General features: G+C 38.2%; 1 protein-coding gene across 1 annotated transcript in view; it reads right to left on the bottom strand.

The window, feature by feature from the left end:
- Positions 1-7,238: 7,238 nt before the first annotated feature.
- Positions 7,239-18,642, bottom strand: part of lrp2b (low density lipoprotein receptor-related protein 2b) — a gene marked incomplete at both ends in the record, with an annotated part of 38,560 nt that continues 27,156 nt past the window's right edge. The window contains 29 exons of the mRNA XM_079398520.1: positions 7,239-7,292; positions 7,379-7,498; positions 7,714-7,845; positions 8,218-8,287; positions 8,443-8,590; positions 8,705-8,769; positions 8,887-8,974; positions 9,184-9,303; positions 9,491-9,673; positions 10,125-10,345; positions 10,607-10,735; positions 10,876-11,041; positions 11,756-11,899; positions 11,976-12,101; positions 12,288-12,419; positions 12,547-12,675; positions 13,437-13,559; positions 13,742-13,879; positions 13,979-14,095; positions 14,474-14,590; positions 14,671-14,790; positions 15,365-15,493; positions 15,579-15,824; positions 16,010-16,206; positions 16,294-16,471; positions 16,561-16,784; positions 17,126-17,296; positions 17,379-17,531; positions 17,627-18,143. Of these exons, the coding sequence (XP_079254646.1) occupies positions 7,239-7,292; positions 7,379-7,498; positions 7,714-7,845; positions 8,218-8,287; positions 8,443-8,590; positions 8,705-8,769; positions 8,887-8,974; positions 9,184-9,303; positions 9,491-9,673; positions 10,125-10,345; positions 10,607-10,735; positions 10,876-11,041; positions 11,756-11,899; positions 11,976-12,101; positions 12,288-12,419; positions 12,547-12,675; positions 13,437-13,559; positions 13,742-13,879; positions 13,979-14,095; positions 14,474-14,590; positions 14,671-14,790; positions 15,365-15,493; positions 15,579-15,824; positions 16,010-16,206; positions 16,294-16,471; positions 16,561-16,784; positions 17,126-17,296; positions 17,379-17,531; positions 17,627-18,143 (4,457 nt within the window). The remainder of the gene's footprint in view (positions 7,293-7,378; positions 7,499-7,713; positions 7,846-8,217; positions 8,288-8,442; positions 8,591-8,704; positions 8,770-8,886; positions 8,975-9,183; positions 9,304-9,490; positions 9,674-10,124; positions 10,346-10,606; positions 10,736-10,875; positions 11,042-11,755; positions 11,900-11,975; positions 12,102-12,287; positions 12,420-12,546; positions 12,676-13,436; positions 13,560-13,741; positions 13,880-13,978; positions 14,096-14,473; positions 14,591-14,670; positions 14,791-15,364; positions 15,494-15,578; positions 15,825-16,009; positions 16,207-16,293; positions 16,472-16,560; positions 16,785-17,125; positions 17,297-17,378; positions 17,532-17,626; positions 18,144-18,642) is intronic.

Below are 18,642 nucleotides of genomic sequence, written 5' to 3'. Positions count from 1 at the left end.
CAGGATAGAATGTAGTTGTGAGTCAGTTGAAGGAAAGTATCTCTATTTAGAGGGGGATATAGATTCTGGTGGTCTGCACAGTTCACAGTAAATGAGTGAAGTAAGTAGAAATATGATCACTTCACTCGAAAATGAGTCCCTCAGGAAATATTCCCCATGGCAACAACAATCAATAATTTATCACTGTGTTTCATCCAGAGAGACATCTCATGAAACAGTATACTCTGCACTAAAGAAAGAAGTTCCTTTTTTATCTAGTCTGAAAATTATGGTTTTCAGTTTGATTGCAAACATAGTGTATGGTTAAACCATTTAGCCTTTCTGCAACTCAATACAAAATAGCCCTAAACATTCAATGCAATGCTTGAAAACGAGTTTCTTGAAAAGGCAGTGCACTTTAACATAGATTCCATTGGTGAACCTTTTTACGTCCCAATTATAACCTTTGCATGTTCCTGTGATCCCATTGGAGAAACGTTTAAGTTGTGTGACAGTGTGGATGTTTTATGGGATTACGTAGTGGTGTATGTCCATTTAAACTTAAACTTTAAAGCTATGTTGTGTAATAGCTGTATAGTTTCAATTAACCAGTCTACTTAAACTACCAAAATCTGTTCTGTATCATAAATGTATTGATAGCCATGATTATAATACAGGTGGTACAACAGAAAACCCCATGATGATTCAGAGTTCATCCTAAGTGGTCTGTTCAACATTGCCAGTACTCATAGACATAGGGGTAACACACATGAGACTAAAATAGTGCAATAAACATTAACTATAATAATAATGAAAAAACACCATGAGGTACAGTACATTATAAACTACAAAAAATGAGAAGAAATAAATATTTTAACAAAATATCTGGGAATTTCCTTTTACATTTTATTTTATTTTTTTACCATAAATGATACGTTAATTTGTAGTTATTACATTTGACAGTATTTTATAGTAAAATGACAAATTAATGCAATGTTAAACCATTTACATTTTTTCACTATATGGTTGGGTATCATACATTTAACCATTTAACTGTGGGTTTTTTCTGTAACATTTTTGTCATTTTTTTCTATAAAAATGACAGAGGTTATTTTCCAAACTTAAGGAAAGAGCCACTTAAGAATTTTGTACTTCCGTATTTCATGATTGAATAAATTGTACATTGGTAAACACAGGACACAACTGAAAACATTGCAGAAAAATGTGGTTTGATTGACTATATTTGTGATTTTAGAAAAACAAATAAAACAAATAAATCTCAAGCCCCCTGTCATACAAACAGAGGCCTATGGTTTTAGAAATCACATCCTTGTGCTGATGAAAGATTTAATCTGTGACACAGAGAGATATTTTGAATCTGTATATTTAACACACGGAGCTTAAACCCCCAGTAAAAGTGATGAAATATTGATGGGTGTCATGTTCAGAAATGTTGTTACGGCTTGTACCAGACAAGCTGTAACCTTACTACAGACTTTTGGTTTTCTAAAAGCCCTTCTAATCCATGCTGATTCTCTCAAAGGCCCAAAAGTATCTCTCTATTTCTCTTTCCCTTTCGCTCTGATTATGACGTGCGTGATGGAAAGATTATGCTGCTCTGTGTTTCTCTCCATCTTCCTCATATGCTGCAGCTGCATTGAGAAGATTCTCACCAGACATATGCTGAGATCAGGGTCATCTTGCTAAGTACTTTGCAGCTCAGCTGCCCAACCATTTGAAAATATCATTGGTAAAAATGTCATATAGAAAATGCCACAAAATAAACAAAACATGAATGGTACAAATGCCAAATTGCAAATGGTTACTTTTGGTTTTCAGTCTGAAGACCTCGGGCCTGTTCTGTCCGACCTTTTATCAGTCCTCTCTTTCTCCAGAAGAACAGGGGTTCTTTTGCCCAGTTCTCACCCTTACAGAATGATTCATGTAAAGCTGAAAACGTGCCCTGCTGGGGGACAAGGTCATTCAGACACCCTTCTGCCACCATCTGTCCCTTTCACTATCACGCATTGCTAAAGGCCACCATTAGTGCTGACAGCTCTATTTCTCTTTTGGTGTGCATTATATACATAAATGCTTGTAGACACAAGCAAACACATCAAACTAAATCTCTTTGGAGATTTATATATATATTTAAATATATATATATATAAATATCAACTGCAGGATTTATTGAGCCTTATGGGATAGAGCCTAATTAATTCAGATTCAGTAGATTATCAGAAAACAGTCTGTCCATCAAATCAAAACACATCATAATATTGCATATGAAAAACATGTTACAAGCAGGTTCATTAGTTGACAGGTTGCATATGATCTTGTATGCCTGTACAGACACACACACACACACACACACACACACACACACGTTGTAGACTTTTCATTGACTTCTACTGGTTTTATACAGAGCACATTATAATATCTATCCCCTACATCTTATATGAACCATTTTACATTTTTATATTGTCACTAAGACCTTTAATATGTTTATTGAGCATTTTTCTTCTTAAAACCCACAATGTAGATAAACCTGATCACACACACACACACAAACACAGTCATGACAAAACACAAATCACAGGTGCAAGGGAATACCTTCAAAACCATCTCAAATCAGAAGCAAACAGGAACAAAACAGGAAACACACAAAATACAACATTTAAATCACTATTTTTCAGTTCACCTGATTCAGTAATGCTCTTTGAATGCATTTACTGTGACAAAATAAAGGGATTCTGAGAGCTATTACGGTAGCCTATAATACCCAGCATCCCTCTACCTCATTCCAGCGGACGTGCTTCCCAGAGTCTCTCCGAAACTGTCCGTCAGGGAATGTGGCCAGTGAAAAATGCATCACTGGATGCTGAGATCCTTTTAAGTGCTGAATCCTCCCCCCTGCTGTTCACTCTGTCTGCAGAGCGGATTATACACCCAGCATGCAAAAGGGAGAACGCCCCCGTATGTCTTACCTTTCACCGCCCGTGCGTGCGTGAGAGCGTTTCCGCTTTCATGGAAAGACCCTCAGCATCTCTGTAGCGACTCCTGCTACACTGGCTCAGTGTATCTCGGTTCTTCCTTACCTCCCCACCCTCGTTCTCTCTCACATACAATCTTCAGCCCGCCCTTCTTCAATCTATCGCTCTATCACCATTCCCCACTGGTCCTCTTCCTCTCTCTCTCCTCTCATGATGCTCACTGTGATACGGCAAGAGCTGATCGGCAGCGCCGCTGAATCTGAACAGTGCTTGTACTTATGTGAGTCTTTTGCTTCCATCGAAAACCTGGTGTTTGTAACTTTTCATAAAATGTTTTTTTTTTTTGTTTTTTTTTTTTGTAGTAGATACATTTGGGTAGAAGACTAGGATAGCAACAAAAATGGACACTGGCGTGTTCTTTCTGACAAGCGAGTCAAGAGGATCATTTGAGATCGCAGGCTGTTATTATACACATGGGAATCTGGGTCATCATTTTCTTTCCCTCTTTGTGTTGTATTTTATTAGATCATATCAGCAATTTAATTAAGTTGATCTTACAAAAAAGTATCATGGTTAAAAATACTGAGCAGCACAGCTGTTTTCAACATTGATAATAATGAAAAAATGTTTGTTGAGCACTAAATCAGCAAATTAGAATGATTTCTGAAGGATCATGATACACTTTAAACTGGAGTAATGCTTTGCCAAATGCCATTTTAAATGACATACTGTTTTTAATGCAGCCTGATATACTTCTTTCATATATACATCTTGCTAACTTTTAAATGATTCAGTGTAAGGCACAGTTAACATTTTTTAAGATTACATTTTGATGAAATTAAAAATCCTCACAGATCGCACCCAAAAACATTTTGCAAGACATTATTATACTTTATTATTATCAAACGAGACCAAGCAGCATTGCAGTAATTCATACACATGATAGAAAAAAATTCACAAAAACATTCAAAGAGTGAATATGTCAATTAAAATAAATCATTGCAACAATTTACAGTCGTCTGAAGTATCTCAGTGCAAATCTTCATCTATAAAAATATATTAAAAAGAACAATCAACAAAACTATTCACAGTTTACGCATGTTTGTTGTCCAAAACTTTGTTGTAACTCCCTGCAAATAGAGACCTAAATCACATGCGAGTAGATGGATGCTATACTGCAGCCATAATTTACCAGCCATACATCTTAGCTGTTGAAGGGATTGAGAGCCGATCCTGTAAGATGCTCTCAAATTGTCTTCAGATTGTAGATTCTCCCTGGCTGTGTGTTCGTGGTGCATCCTGACAAGACACAAGAAATGTGTATCAGGTCTCTCTCCTCAATTTTAGACAATTTTGGACACTTCACCTCAAATTTAGAAGAGGTAGCACAAAGGTAGCAGAGGAACATTTCAATTTGACTTGAATCACTACAATATATCATCTATCTACCAAGCCGTTAGTTGCCATTAGTGCCTTTCGTTTCTGCTGATGTGGGGAAATCATGTCTCGGGTATGGAGGGAATGATAAGTGAGCAGGAACTAAGCAAAAAGAGAATGAATCTGCATTTGCAAAAATCAATCTCCTCGCAGATCTCGAAGGAGCAAATCAAGCTAGATCTGTGTCACAGCCATATTTTAAGCATCTGAGGGCCTGACCTTTCATTAGTCTATTTCAAATTAAGTATTTTGATCTAATTTTGAGACACTCAATTACAGTTCATGCCTCACTTGCTAAACAGTGGAGTATATTGACTTTTAAATAGCACAGAATGTTATGAGAATGCTTTGATAGCTGTTAAAAAATAGAATCCAAAAGTATCATATTCATAGAACATAACCATAGCAAATGACAGTAATAAAAGCATTCACGTTTGTAGTAATTAAGAAATTCATAAATTATAATATTTGCGAAATGTATATGGTATAAATATTTTTATACCATAAAATATTAAAATATATATTTTAAATTATATATGCACATATGATTTTAATATAACACTCAGATAATACAATAGACCTTTATATAATTAGTTGTATTTTATATGTTTAGTTATATATTTTATATATGCTCACAGAGGCTGCATTTATTTGATCAAAAATGCAGTAAAAATGTGAAATAATATTAAAGTGTAAAAAAAAAATAAGTAATTTATTCATGTGATGGCAAAGCAGAATTTTCAGTAGCCATTAATTCACTCTTCAGTGCCATTAATATGATGATTTGGTTATTATCAATTATTATTGGTTTTGGCAATTGGTATTACCACAGCCTTGGTGAGCATAAGAGACTTTAATCAAAAACATAAAAATATCCAAATATTCACCCTTAGTGTAAATTAAATTTAAATAATTTCAGATGATCAGATATGTCCTTTTTGTCTATAATCATGCTCTTTTCAGCAAAGATCGGTTTCATTTATGTCTACATAATAGATGCCTCTCTCAATCACTTTCAAGGAGACTTTCAAGGTCTTCACTTCTTTTATTTGCCTTCTTTATCAGAGAGGGAAATTCTGTTTCCCCAGAGGCCTTGACATGCCTTCACGAGCTGTTAAATGAGCCCCTCCTTTATGGCACACTGTTATAGCTTTCATTGTATTACAGCATTCATCTTTCTGCTTTCAGCAAAATAAGGAGAGAAGGGATGTCAACAGGGCTGGCTGTGTGCTTACATCGGTGAGCCAGAACTATATTACTATTAGGACACATCCTTTCCTCGTACATCAAAATGAAACCAATTCATGGTATTTACCCAAACCCATACACAGTCCCTCACTGAATGCATTCAATCTTTATCTCTTTTTCTCACCATATATAAGGGATTGTCGAACATATCATGCATATCCACCTCGCCCTGTAGCTGTGAAGTATCAGCCTGTGTAAAAAGGAACAAGAAATTAAGACACAACCTAGTGACTGACACGCTCAGAACTGACTGGCATTACGGGGGAAGTCGTGGCCTAATGGTTAGAGAGTCGGACTTGTAATCCGAAGGTTGCGGGTTCGAGTCTCCGGCCGGCAGGAATTGTAGGTGGGGGGAGTGAATGTCCAGCGCTCTCTCCACCCTCAATACCACGACTGAGGTGCCCTTGAGCAAGGCACCGAACCCCCAACTGCTCCCTGGGCGCTGCAGCATAAAATGGCTGCCCACTGCTCCGGGTGTATATTCACGGTGTGTGTGTGTGTGTGTGTTCACTGCTGTGTGTGTGCACGTTGGATGGGTTAAATGCAGAGCACGAATTCCGAGTATGGGTCACCATACTTGGCTGAATGTCACTAAAAAAAAAAAAAAAAAAAGGTTCAACTAAAACACAGATCTATCTCTATAACATGCTGTGAGGTATGAAGGTCACCTGTGGGTTAGTGCTGTTTCTTATTGATGTCTCTCTAACTCAGAATAACTCCTTGTGTGTGGGTGTGTTTTGGGGCGTTTTTTTTTTTTTTTTTTTGCCACAGTGCTTGCATGGCAGCACTATGTTGATATTGCTCAAACATTCTGTTAGGATTTGTTTGAAACCCCAGGACTTTGCCCCATTTACAGGCCTGAAACCAAATCTTACCTAAAAGTTTAACACTATTTATTTTAGAGGTGTAGTCGCTGCGGGATGGTCTACACCCTGACCTTTGTCAGGTTTTATGGCCTTGACATGCGGGCCACTCCAGGCTCTTCCGTCCTCTCGCCCTAGATGGGATACACACTGGGCAGGGACTTGAAAGTCTGGCAGTGTGGGTATCTCATTCCCCTAGCATTTTTGGACGCAGCTCAATTTCCTGAAGAGTGACGTCTCTGGGTTACGTATGTAACCCTAGTTCCTCGAGGGAACGAGACGCTGCGTCTCGAGGCCATACTTCCAGCATCCCTGCTAGCGCTTGCTTCATTCGTAGAAGCTGACGCCGGTTTCACCGCACGTGCTTTTATGCCAGCTGGTCATTACGTCACCCCGTCCGTGACGTCTCGCCCATCCGTTGGATAGGTTGCACACGATATTCAGTGCCGCTCACGCTGGAGGCGTTCCTTTGAGGAACTAGGGTTACATACGTAACCTAGAGACGTTTTTTCAGTATGCCACCATTTAACACAAAAAAGGCAATTTTATATTTAATTTTCACCTGCTGTACCCTAAAACATAATGAACTGCTAATTCAAACAGAGGTAAGTATCATTTTTGTGCACAGCTACACCCTAATGTATATTTGCTGCCTTGTGAGCGCTTTGGCTGGGGTGGTTGGGTAAACTTAATTTAAATGAATGAAGAAGCTAATGGTTCATAATTGCTTGCTCTCCTCCTTTATCTGAATGGTTGCTGGATTCTCAAAGGTCTGACCCAATAACACAACCAAACAAAGCAAGATAATTTCCAGGACAATAAAGCATGCATCATGTGGTTACTGTCACTTTGGCTAACCTTGCCAGGCTCAGTGTTGACTGGTGTGGCATCTGCTTTGACAGGGGTTGCACCATCAACTGGCTGGGTCACAAAGCTCAACTCAGCAGCATACATCGGGTTTTCAACACTCTCCTGAAACTAAGAGAAAGTAAGAGAGAGAGAGAGAGAAAAAAAAGCTTTTAAATGATTCAGTTCACAATTTCAGTCAATATTTAACGGGCAGTTCACCCAAAAGTCTGGGTGAAAAAGGAATAGTTCACCAAAAATATCCAGTCTAGAACTAAAAATGTAAAAATGTTTGACATAAATACAGACAACATGCAGTAAACCCATTCTGCCAGTAGAGGTCATACTTTGGCAGGCCCATTCATGACTGCAGTGACTACAACAGTAGGTGCAGCAGGAGGTCGCTGTGTATCCTCACTGTATGCTGGGTTCTCAAAACTGCTTCCTTTTCCCTCCACTTCTACTGATGTGCTGGATTCCTGATATTGACCAAAAGACAAAAGATGTTAACATGGCAAACAAACCACTAATTGACATGAACCTTTTGCCGTCCTTTTGCCCATTTTCTTATTATTAGTGTTTTGACAGTTGTGCTGCTAAATATTGTTGTGGAAATTGATTCTTTTTTAGTATCCCTTGATGAATAGAAATTTAAAAATGACAGATTTTTTTTCTTTGGAACGTTATAAATGTTTTTACTGTCACTTGATAAATTGAATGCATCCTTCTTGAATAAAATGATCAATTTATATATACCAAAAACTCTAACTGACCCAGGTAGTGTGTATTTATAATAAACTATACATGGTATATTTTGGATATATGTTTTAAAATACATGGTGAGAACAAACCTCTTTGGGAAAGTTGCTGTTGTCTTTCTCCGATTCAGATGGGTTGTTAAAACGTTCAGAGTTACCACCCCTAATTATATGAAGTAAAATCAAACCAAAGGTTTATTTTGTTATATACTGCAACTGTATACAATATCTGCACAATATCTACAATCATTATATTCTCTTTTTTTTTTTTTTTTTAATATTCACTAATATTTATTATACACTTTTTTTCATTCTCACCAGAAGCTGGGCCTACTGAAGTTAGATACACTAATAGGCAGATTAATGTTATGCAGAGTGTTCATAATTTTCTCCTTCTTTTTTGCAGAATATATCAGGCAAACCAGAAAAAGGGCCACGACAGCTGTAACTCCAAGAGCAATAGCAACTATGAATGGACAGAAAGAGAGACAGGATTTTGTTTGTTTGCCTTAGACAACAGCTTGAAAAGTTGCTGCATGATATCTTATTTGCTGATATCATGTACTGCTATAAATTTTACCTGAGGTTGTGACTACACCATAAACACTGGTCTCGCAGAAATCTCCTTTCCATTCAGGGGGGCAACTATAAGGGGGGAATAAACAGTTAGCATTACCACATCCACAAGTTTATCCATCCCTACTTTTTAAACACTTGTTTTTCTTATGAAACATGCATGTCAATATCAGATCACAAGCTTACATGCAGAGCGCCTTATTGTCATCAAAATAACAGGTTCCACCGTTCCTGCACTGGCATGGAGGGGGCATGGTGGGTTCAGGCTCAAACCCTATTAAATCAAACATCACAAAAACAATTGGATTTAGAGCGGAACAATAAAATGTGCCACACAGTCTTAGTGTAAGTACTTATATCTTTTATTATTACTGGAACCCGGAGACTGACGTCAACAGTGTTGGTTGTAATAGCTAAAATGAATTGGTTTATGGTCATATCGTTAAGATGACTATAAAGACAGATAAGGAGTCTAAAAGGCACCTGTGTCACATTCAGTACTGCTGCCAGGAAAGAAGCTGGTGCCCTCTGGGCAGGCGCAGGTGTAGCCTCCCGGCCTCAGCAGACACAGGTGACTGCATGTGCCCTTACAAGGGTTCTTCACTGTGGGGCAGAGACAGTTCAACCCACTATACATCTATAAAATCACTTTAAATGGCTACCAACAAAATCCTAACTACTATCATGACATTTTTTATATCAGCACAATAGTAAAAGTTAGCTTACATTTAAACACAGACTGGATTTTATAGGCCATCATGCAAATCTTGCTTTTATTGTGGTTACTCACAGGCTATAGAGTTGTATTTCTGCTGCTGGTAAACATTGATCTGGGTAAGCCAAGGTCCTGCTATTAGGAGTCTGGTTTTGGTGCCTTTGCCAAACTTGTCCTGTCTGAACACTTCACCCTTCTCCTGCGTGCTCCAGTACACATGGTCCTCAAATACATTCACACTGAAAGGGTTTCTTGCATCTGACAGTGAAGAAATGTAGTAAAAGATATGAATGTCCCTTTTATTTTAAAAGAATTTTCTAACATTATTTTTAAGACAGCTAATTGCATGTTAATTACAATTAAAATGTGTTCTAATTTAAATTGATGTTAAATGCAAATAGTTTAATTTTGAGTGTTTTTTTCACCTGCTCAAGTAGAACTTAAATACATGATTACATGTATTTTCAAAATGACTTCTATTGTCTTTAAATCATGTGGTTAAAGTCTAGTGCTGAATGAATTTAAAATATATTTATTTTTAAAAGTAATTTTGAATAACACTACAGTTAAAATTATAAACAAGCACTTTACATGTGCTTTCGTATATTAGTCAACACATCAAGATAAGTGCTTTTCTTTAAAGCATGACAAGATTATAAAAACAATTTAAAGAAGTAAAACTTTAAATTGAGTCAACTCAAACTTTTACCTATGAAAACTGATATTTGTCTGCTCTGTCCATCTGGTAGTATGGACTCAATGCGACTCTCCTTTGCATCTGACCAATATATCCGGTCGCTGTTTGTGAAGTCGACGGACAGGCCAGTAGGCCAACCCAAAGCACTGTCCACCAGAACCCTTCTCTCTTGACCATCCAACCAGGAGCCTTCGATACGTGGCGTGTTGCCATTGTCTATCCAGTAGAGCATGCTGCATAACAACATGACAAAACAAAATTCAAACATTTGCATTTAAATGTAGGCGAGCTTGAAGGAGAAATAGAGCTTTCTCATTTTTTTTGGTGCTTTTTTCTTATTTTCTTTATTTTTTGTAAACTTTTCCTTATATGCTCCAGAAATAAAATAACAGAATGTGGATTTGGAATGACACGAGGATACGGAAATGATACCAAAAAATTGGTGTGAACTATCCCTTTAAATACACCACAGCCAAATAGGATGTAAGTCTCACCCCAAACGAGGGTTTACAGCCACAGAATTGGGTTCTTGCAGGTCAGTCTTAATCAGATGCTTCCTGTAACGTCCGTCCAACAATGCCACCTCCAGACGTTTGAGCTGCGCATCAGCCCAGTACAAATTCCTGTAGAGTAAATTAAAATCTCATGAGCTCTTACAGGCTGATCCATTATTAGCTTTTGCCAAAGCCATTATTATTATATATATGTTTTTTAAATAATTCAGCTTCAGTGCAGAGTTTGAATATTTAGTTTAGTTTTTTACCTGCCAACCCAGTCCACTGCAATCCCGTAAGGCTTGGTGATGTACTTGATGTCCAGTTTGACAGCAACAGCAATGTTATTATTGTGATCATCCACAGCTGGCAGATAAGCTCTTTTAATAGCACCAGGCAATGCTCCATTTCCTTCTACTGTAAAATACACCATACCTGAAACACACAAGAGAGGTGACAAATCACATCAAACACAATTAATGCAATACTGTAACTCAAATTTCATTTTGATCAAATTGAATGTTATATACATTTATTTAGTAAATATACGTTTCTAATTCATAATTTATTATTTGTGTCTTTGGAGGAACAGCCAGGTGTTGGGCGTATATTACAGAGTATGGAAGGCCATTTCTGCCACAATGGAAAAAAAAAAAGTTTAGGTAATTCAGGACAAAAAAAGTTTAAATTATGACAGAGTCAAAATTATGAAACATTTACATTTACATGTATTCATTTAGCAGACGCTTTTATCCAAAGCAAATTACAAATGAGGACAATGGAAGCAATCAAAATCTACAAAAGAGCAATGATATGCAAGTGCTATAACAAGTTTCAGTTAGCTTAATGCAGTTCACGTAGCAAGGTTTTTATTTATTATAAAAGAAAACAGACAGAATAGAAAAAAGAATAGAGCAAGCTAGTGTTAGAGGCCTTAATATGTAACGTATTACATAAGTCAAACAATTTATATAATTATGATATATAATGTCATAATTAAGAGATAAGAAAGTCAAATATTTCATCATAATTATAACTATTTGTCTCATAATTATAATTTTTTTCTTATTTGGAAATGGGCTTCCATAATACAGAGTACAGGAGTAATGACATTTTTGAGGGGCTGAGGCAATAGAATTGAGTACATACTAAGTCCAGTGTTGTTGTGGTCCCAATCATAGTCCAGCGCCACAATGCGCTCCTCTTCCTGCAAAAAGTCATGATACTCCTCGGTCTGGAGGTTGTAGCGTCGGATGCGAATGTTCTCTGGCAGCAGGAGCAGTGGTCCAGGACCTAAGAAAGAAGAGCTTTAAGATGCTACACATTCTCAGAAATTCTTGTTTGTGGTTCCTTACAATTTCTATCCTACCTTCAGCCTCACACTGATTGCCTGTGCCCACTTTCCTGTAGCCCAGGGCACAATCACAGTCATAGCTTCCTTTAGTGTTCTTGCAGGCCTGTGGGCACGTGCCATACTCTAAACACTCATCTATATCTGCGGGGTGCAAGAGACAGGCATGAAAAACAGCAAGGTATAAGGCAGATGTACCGGCATACACAGGTGAAACTTTCTGTTTAAAGATTACAGATTCTGATTTTGAAAGAAATTAGACTAGCAGCTAAAACTTTCTCCACTCTGAAGAGAAAGAGAAAGGTACTTAATATGTCTGTTTGTGTCTACCATTGCAGCGGAAGGTGCTATCTGGATCCACAGCATAGCCGGGTTTACAAGAGCAGATGAAGCCAGTGCCGTTCAGGTTTGTACACTCGTGCTGACATAATTTCTCATCACAGTTGCGGTCATGGCCAAAATCTGAAAAGAGTCACTCATCAACTACCTCACAGGCACAATCTAAGGCAGTTCTCACAAAATTAAACTATAACTTAGTACAAGGATTACTAGATATGCTGATCATATTTTGTAATATTTGTTGACTTACTGCAGCCCAGCTCATCTGTAAGGTCTCCACAGTTGTCGTTGTGGTCACACACGTAAGGCAAAGCCACACAGTGGCCATTAGTGCATTTAAACTCATTGGGCGTACAGGGGGCAAGAGTGGGTTTCTGACCTGATTTAAAAACAATTCATACGGTCGTCATTAACCATGACAACAGTAGGTTATATTACACTAGATACATAATACAGTATGCAACCACACTGCAAATGAATCAGTATTGCTTTCTCAATCAGTATTTTTGTTGTTTTCTCAGTAAAAATAGATTTCCTTAACATAAAAACATAAACTACAACTACTCAACACGATAAAAATTTAATTTTGACTTACCTTATTGCCACATTGACTTTTATTATCTCACAAATTTTTATTGAGGTTGAAAAGTTTGGGGTCAGTAAGATATTTGTTTTTGAAAAAAATAAAAATTAAAAAGTGCCAGTAAAAGACATTTATAATGTTACAAAAAACTATTTCAAATAAATTATTTTCTTTTGAACTTTAGATTTTACCAAAGAATTCTGAACAAAAATACACTTAAAAAATTGTACTTTACTTTTTAAGTGCTAAGCAGCCAACAATATTCAGCATCAAGGGAAATCCTTCAATACTGTTCATCCCAGAATGCAACTCGTGTTTAGCCAAAGGGTTGCATTTTATATAAAAATATAAGATTTTTTAAAATAGTTTTCTTCAAATATGATACTTTTCAATATTTTCTAATGTTTTTATATAACATATAAAAAAAACTTTTAACTGCAGCCTTGGTGAGCATAAAAAAAAATCTTACCAACCCTAAGCTTTTGAAGTATTGTATCATGGTAAATTTAGAGAGTTTGATTTTAGTTGTTGTGAAAATACATGTGTGAATCTCTTACAGTTGTCCCCCTTTTCGTCACTGCCATCCCCACAGTCATCTTTTTGGTTGCACGTGAGACCACTATAAATGCAGTAGCCATTGTCACAGCGGAATTTGGCTGGCATTTCACATGTAATGTTCCCTGATCACAGAACAATTTTGACACGGTTAACAATTTCCTGCTAAAAAGACCAGCTTAAGCCAACATGAATTTCCAGGTTTAGGTTTAGACTTAATAACACACCTTAAAGAGACATGTATGATAATTGTACTGGTTAAAATTATCTATAAAAATAATAATTTCATTTTCTTATAATGTCTTACAGCAGAGGCTGAGTTGCTCATCTGAGCGGTCTCCACAGTCGTTGAAGCCATCACATACCCACTGCTGGCTCACACACAGCTTGTTGTCACACTGGAATTGGTTTGACGGACACCAGCGTCCTCCAGGATAACGAGTTGCTGTTGGGAAAACAAAAGGTACAGAATAATATCAAGATTTTCAGTATATGCAATAAGAAGATTTTAAACATCCATATATTTCAAGCGCAGCACACTCACGGCAGGTGGACTCATCAGAGTAGTCCAGGCAGTCAGCAAATCCGTCACATTTAAGACCTTCTGGGATGCAGTGTCCAGATGTACACTGGAATGTTCCAGGACGACAGGTCCGCAGCTCTGCACACAAAATAAATTACTGGTCAATCCAATAATAATCTAAAAAAAGGGAATCCATGTATGGTATTTTAGCATTTTTAATGCTCAATCTGTATACCTGTAGCATTTAGTAAACAGTAGCATACAGTATTTGTTGCCATAATGTCATGTATTTCTGAGTGAAACCGTATATTCCAATAAGTAAATAAATAATTAAAAAATGTGACTTGATGTCTATTTACATGTGCATGCATTTATGGACACTTTAAGAACAAAAGAAGAGATAGAAAACAAGTTGTCAATGATTCAACAATATTCAGACCTGTGCTGGTGGGAAGTTGAAAAGAAGGAAAGATTTAAAAGAGTGAATGGGTTTCATTTATGTTGACTTCAACTTACCACAGTCTCGCTCATCAGAATTGTCCCCACAATCATTGTCATGGTCACAAACCCAAGATCCTGGAATGCACTGCTGGTTGTCACAGCGATACTCGCTCTCAGAGCAAGGTCTTGGTTCTATGAGCACATACATGAAAACTCTGAGTTCCATACAGTACATGCCTAAGAGGTAATGGATGGCTCAACGCATAACTCACCACAGCTTCTCTCATCAGATCCATCCCCGCAGTCATTGTTCCCATCACAGCGCCAGCGAATGGGCACACAGCGGTGATTATCACAGCGGAAATCTCCCAGAGGGTCACAGGTCAGCTCATCTGCATGCAGCAAAATGAGGAGGTTGATTTTCATTTATTTCATAAATGTTCAAAGTAAATTAAATTATAATCCCTTTTATATAATCCATCAAAAGGGATATATGTTTATTGTTGAATCACGACAAAGGAGGCTCTAATATTAGCTGGCTTGTTACATTTTAAATCTAATATTTAAGATCTTATGCAAACAAAACGTTTACAAAACAAAAATTGTATTTTATTTTTTAAATAGATGAGTTTAGTGAAGATAGTAAAAAGCTGCCAAAGAGTGTCCTGCATGAAGACAACTCATTGAATACTGTTTAAAATCATCCCAAGATGCATCTCATGTTGGTTAGTGTGCAGCGCTGGAATCTAGACAAAGAATAGTGACTCTGAAGAAGCTAAAATATGGACGTTTGTATTAATATAGAATGAGCAGGTGCATCCAAACTTGTGTGCTGATTGGCATTATAGCCCATATTTGCTTTTATGCTGGCCTTGTTCTGGTACTGGAGAACTGTTTTGGTTGAAGCTTTTTTGTTTCTGTTGTGCGTCAACCTGTGAATATTTAAAATCATTATATGGGACTTACGGCAACTCTGCTCATCACTGTTGTCTAGACAGTCATTGGTGCCATCACACACAGCCCACAGAGGTATACAACGATAGTTTGTTTTGCAGGAGAACTCAGTGTCTGCATCACACTTATGATCAGGACCCACTACGAACAAAGACAAATATCAAAGGTCAGTTAACTGCAAGCTGTTAATGAATGGCCCATTTTCCCAAAGGGACATGACACTCACTGCACTCATCATACGGCTCATCTGATTGGTCTCCGCAGTCGTTCTGTGCATCACACACATAGCTTGGTGGTATGCAGAGTCCGTTTTTGCATTGAAACTGTCCAGGTTTGCAGGTTTTCTTAGCACAGCTGTCAGCTTCCTCATCGCTGCCATCTGCACAGTCCTGCACGCCATCGCAGTGCCAGGATATTGGGATACAGTGCTTATTTTTACACTGGAACTGGTTCTCAGAGCAACGATGGTCACCTGGGTACAAATGCCATGTAACCATTAATGTTAATAATTAGCAGCAGGACACAAACTATGCAGTTCAGTTACCGGATTCAATACTCAAACACAACCAAAAACTTTTCTGTTGATACAAACTGAAATAAACTTTTTCAAATGTTCTTGTTACTGTCATTATAACAATGCATAAAAGTGTTGCATACTGCAGAGTGCAGCATCTTCATCAGATCCATCTGGACAATCATTATGGCCATCACACAGGAAAAACGGGTAGGTGCAGTTCCCATCCTGACACTGGAAGCGTCCAATTGGGCAGTAACGTGGAGAACATGTCTGAGGCTCATCGGAGCCATCCCCACAGTCTGACTGACCATCACACTTCCACCATATGGGAATGCACCTGGAGACAAAAGACAATCAGAGAAGAAAAGTAATAGAGGAAAAGCTCAAGATCATTCAATTATCATTAGAGAATGGATTCACTTACTTCTCATTGTCTCCACAACGGAACTGAGTGCTGGAGCAGTCAGCCACACACTGTATCTTAAAGCCAACTGCCAGACCAATGAAGTGATCTGGACACTCACATCTGGCTGTCGTCCCACCCGGGCCAATCAGACACAGGTGACTACAGGTCAGGTGATGGTCATTGCAGGGATTGTCACCTAGGAAAATGTTAATAAAACAATCAAACAAGGATCATATAAGTTAACAAGTACAAGTTAATGGTGAAGTGAAAGATATATAGTCTTACTGCGTGGCTGTCTGTAAGGGTGGTAAATGTGGATGTCATTAGGGCGCTGTGTGTTGTTTCCCATTACAACACGGTTAGCACCGGTGTATTTGTGGGCTCTCTCTACGGTGTGGGTGTTCCAGTCGGTCCAGTACAGCAAATCTTCAAACAGGGTCAGAGCGAAAGCATGGGGCATGGAGCCTGTTATAGCCCTATGTCTGTTTTGTCCATCCATATCAGCATAACTGTTGGGAAATAGACATTAGAAGTATAGATTCTATACATGATGAACCGGTACCATATATATATAGCTGTGCTTATATAGAATATAAACCAGATATTTGAGGTTTAAACAACTACATTCTCTTAAACGTGCATTCTGTTACACTAAAACAGTAGGCTACTATTTGTACTGTAATTATGAGTTTGCTCCTTCACCATTGATGACTGCTGTGAGAAATGCTGAGAGACATGGTTCCCATGCTAATTCATAATATTCATAATACTGTGTGTTACATAAAGCAAGCCTGTCTGTTACTGTCTGAAGATCAGATTTGGTTTGGATACAGTACAGGATCCAACTTACTCAAGGAAATTGAGGTGAGCATCAGCAAAAAAGATCTTGTTGTTGGTGTAGTCGATGGTCAGGGCATGAGGCCACACTAGCTTGGAAGTGATGATAGCCAATGTGTTGGTTCCGTCCATTCCGGCCCTGCCAATGAAAGCCGTCCGTCCCCAGTCTGTCCAGTATAGCCATCTGACCGGAAATGGGAAAGGGAAAGTTTGCACACATGGTTCAACTGAACAAATAAAATAAATATGTGTTATCTTTAGCTCACCCGTATTTAGGGTTAACAGCAACAGCCCGCGGATTAGTGAAGCAGTATGTAGAGTTGGCATCAATGCAACCTTTCAGGAGTTTTTTCCGGTAACGTCCATCAAGTTCAGAGACATGAATGGCTTCCATAATCACATCTGCCCAGTATAGCTTTCTGCAAGGAAAAACCCACCCATAGATTAACCCTGCCCATTTGTTTTTACAACATCCTTTATGTAAATGAATGAATCAAGTCCCTCATTAACCTACCGGCCCACCCAGTCCACAGCCAGGCCTTCTGCTCCGTCCAGGTCACTCTTCAATATGACCTCCCTTGCTGTCCCGTCTAAATACATCCTCTCAATGCGCTGTGTGCCAGTATCCACCCAGTATAAACGCTTCTCAGTAGAATCAAAGTCCAGAGCAACAACGTTTGATAGGCCCTGCAGCACCACCGACGAGGATGATCCATCAGTGGTCAGGTTACGGATGTAGTAACGGTTGCTGTAGAGGAGGTACGGTGCGATCCCACTGTTCTGCCGGCAGGTGCGTCCATCAGGCTCCCGTATGTATCCCGGTGCACACTTGCAATAGAAGGTACCCACAGCATTCTCACACACCTGACTGCACACTCCCGGTTTCTCTTTGCATTCGTCTATATCCTCACAGGCCTTGCCATCTGGCATGAGTGTGTAGCCATCCCTGCAGGAGCAGTAGTAACCCGTCTGGGTATCTACGCAGTTCTGAGCACACTTGTGAATGGCTGGGTTACTGCACTCATTTATGCCTGTGGAGGGACAGAAAGCCAGATCATTACCTAATTTGTCCTGTTCATTAGTTCCATTGTAATTATAATTGTGCTATTTACAAATGAATTGTAATTTTTTATTAATTTATTTGTACAAGTGTCTGCTGTAATGACCGTATGACCTGAATTGGAATGCATGCAGGTAGAACTGTATGCGGGCAGGGATACAGTTCTATAATTCATAAATTCGTTACTCTTTTTAGCACAATTTTTATATAATCTTTCTATTTTCTCTTTCTACTTCATATTTCAATTTCAAATAAATGCTGTTCTTGAGACTCAATAAATGACTGCTAAAAAATCAGCTTTGCCATCACAGGAATAAATTACAATTTAAAAAATATATAAAAAAATAACAGGCTATTTTAAATCATAATGATTTCACAATATTGCCTGATTTACTGTATTTTACTTCAAATGAATGCATTACATACAGAGCCATATTGGCTTTACAGGCTCACCATTGTAATTTCAACCA

Source organism: Barbus barbus (genome assembly GCF_936440315.1).
Source record: "Barbus barbus genome assembly, chromosome: 38".
Classification (NCBI taxonomy): domain Eukaryota; kingdom Metazoa; phylum Chordata; class Actinopteri; order Cypriniformes; family Cyprinidae; genus Barbus; species Barbus barbus.
The sequence above is the reverse complement of the archived record's forward strand: the minus strand, read 5'-3'. Positions and strand labels throughout refer to the sequence as shown.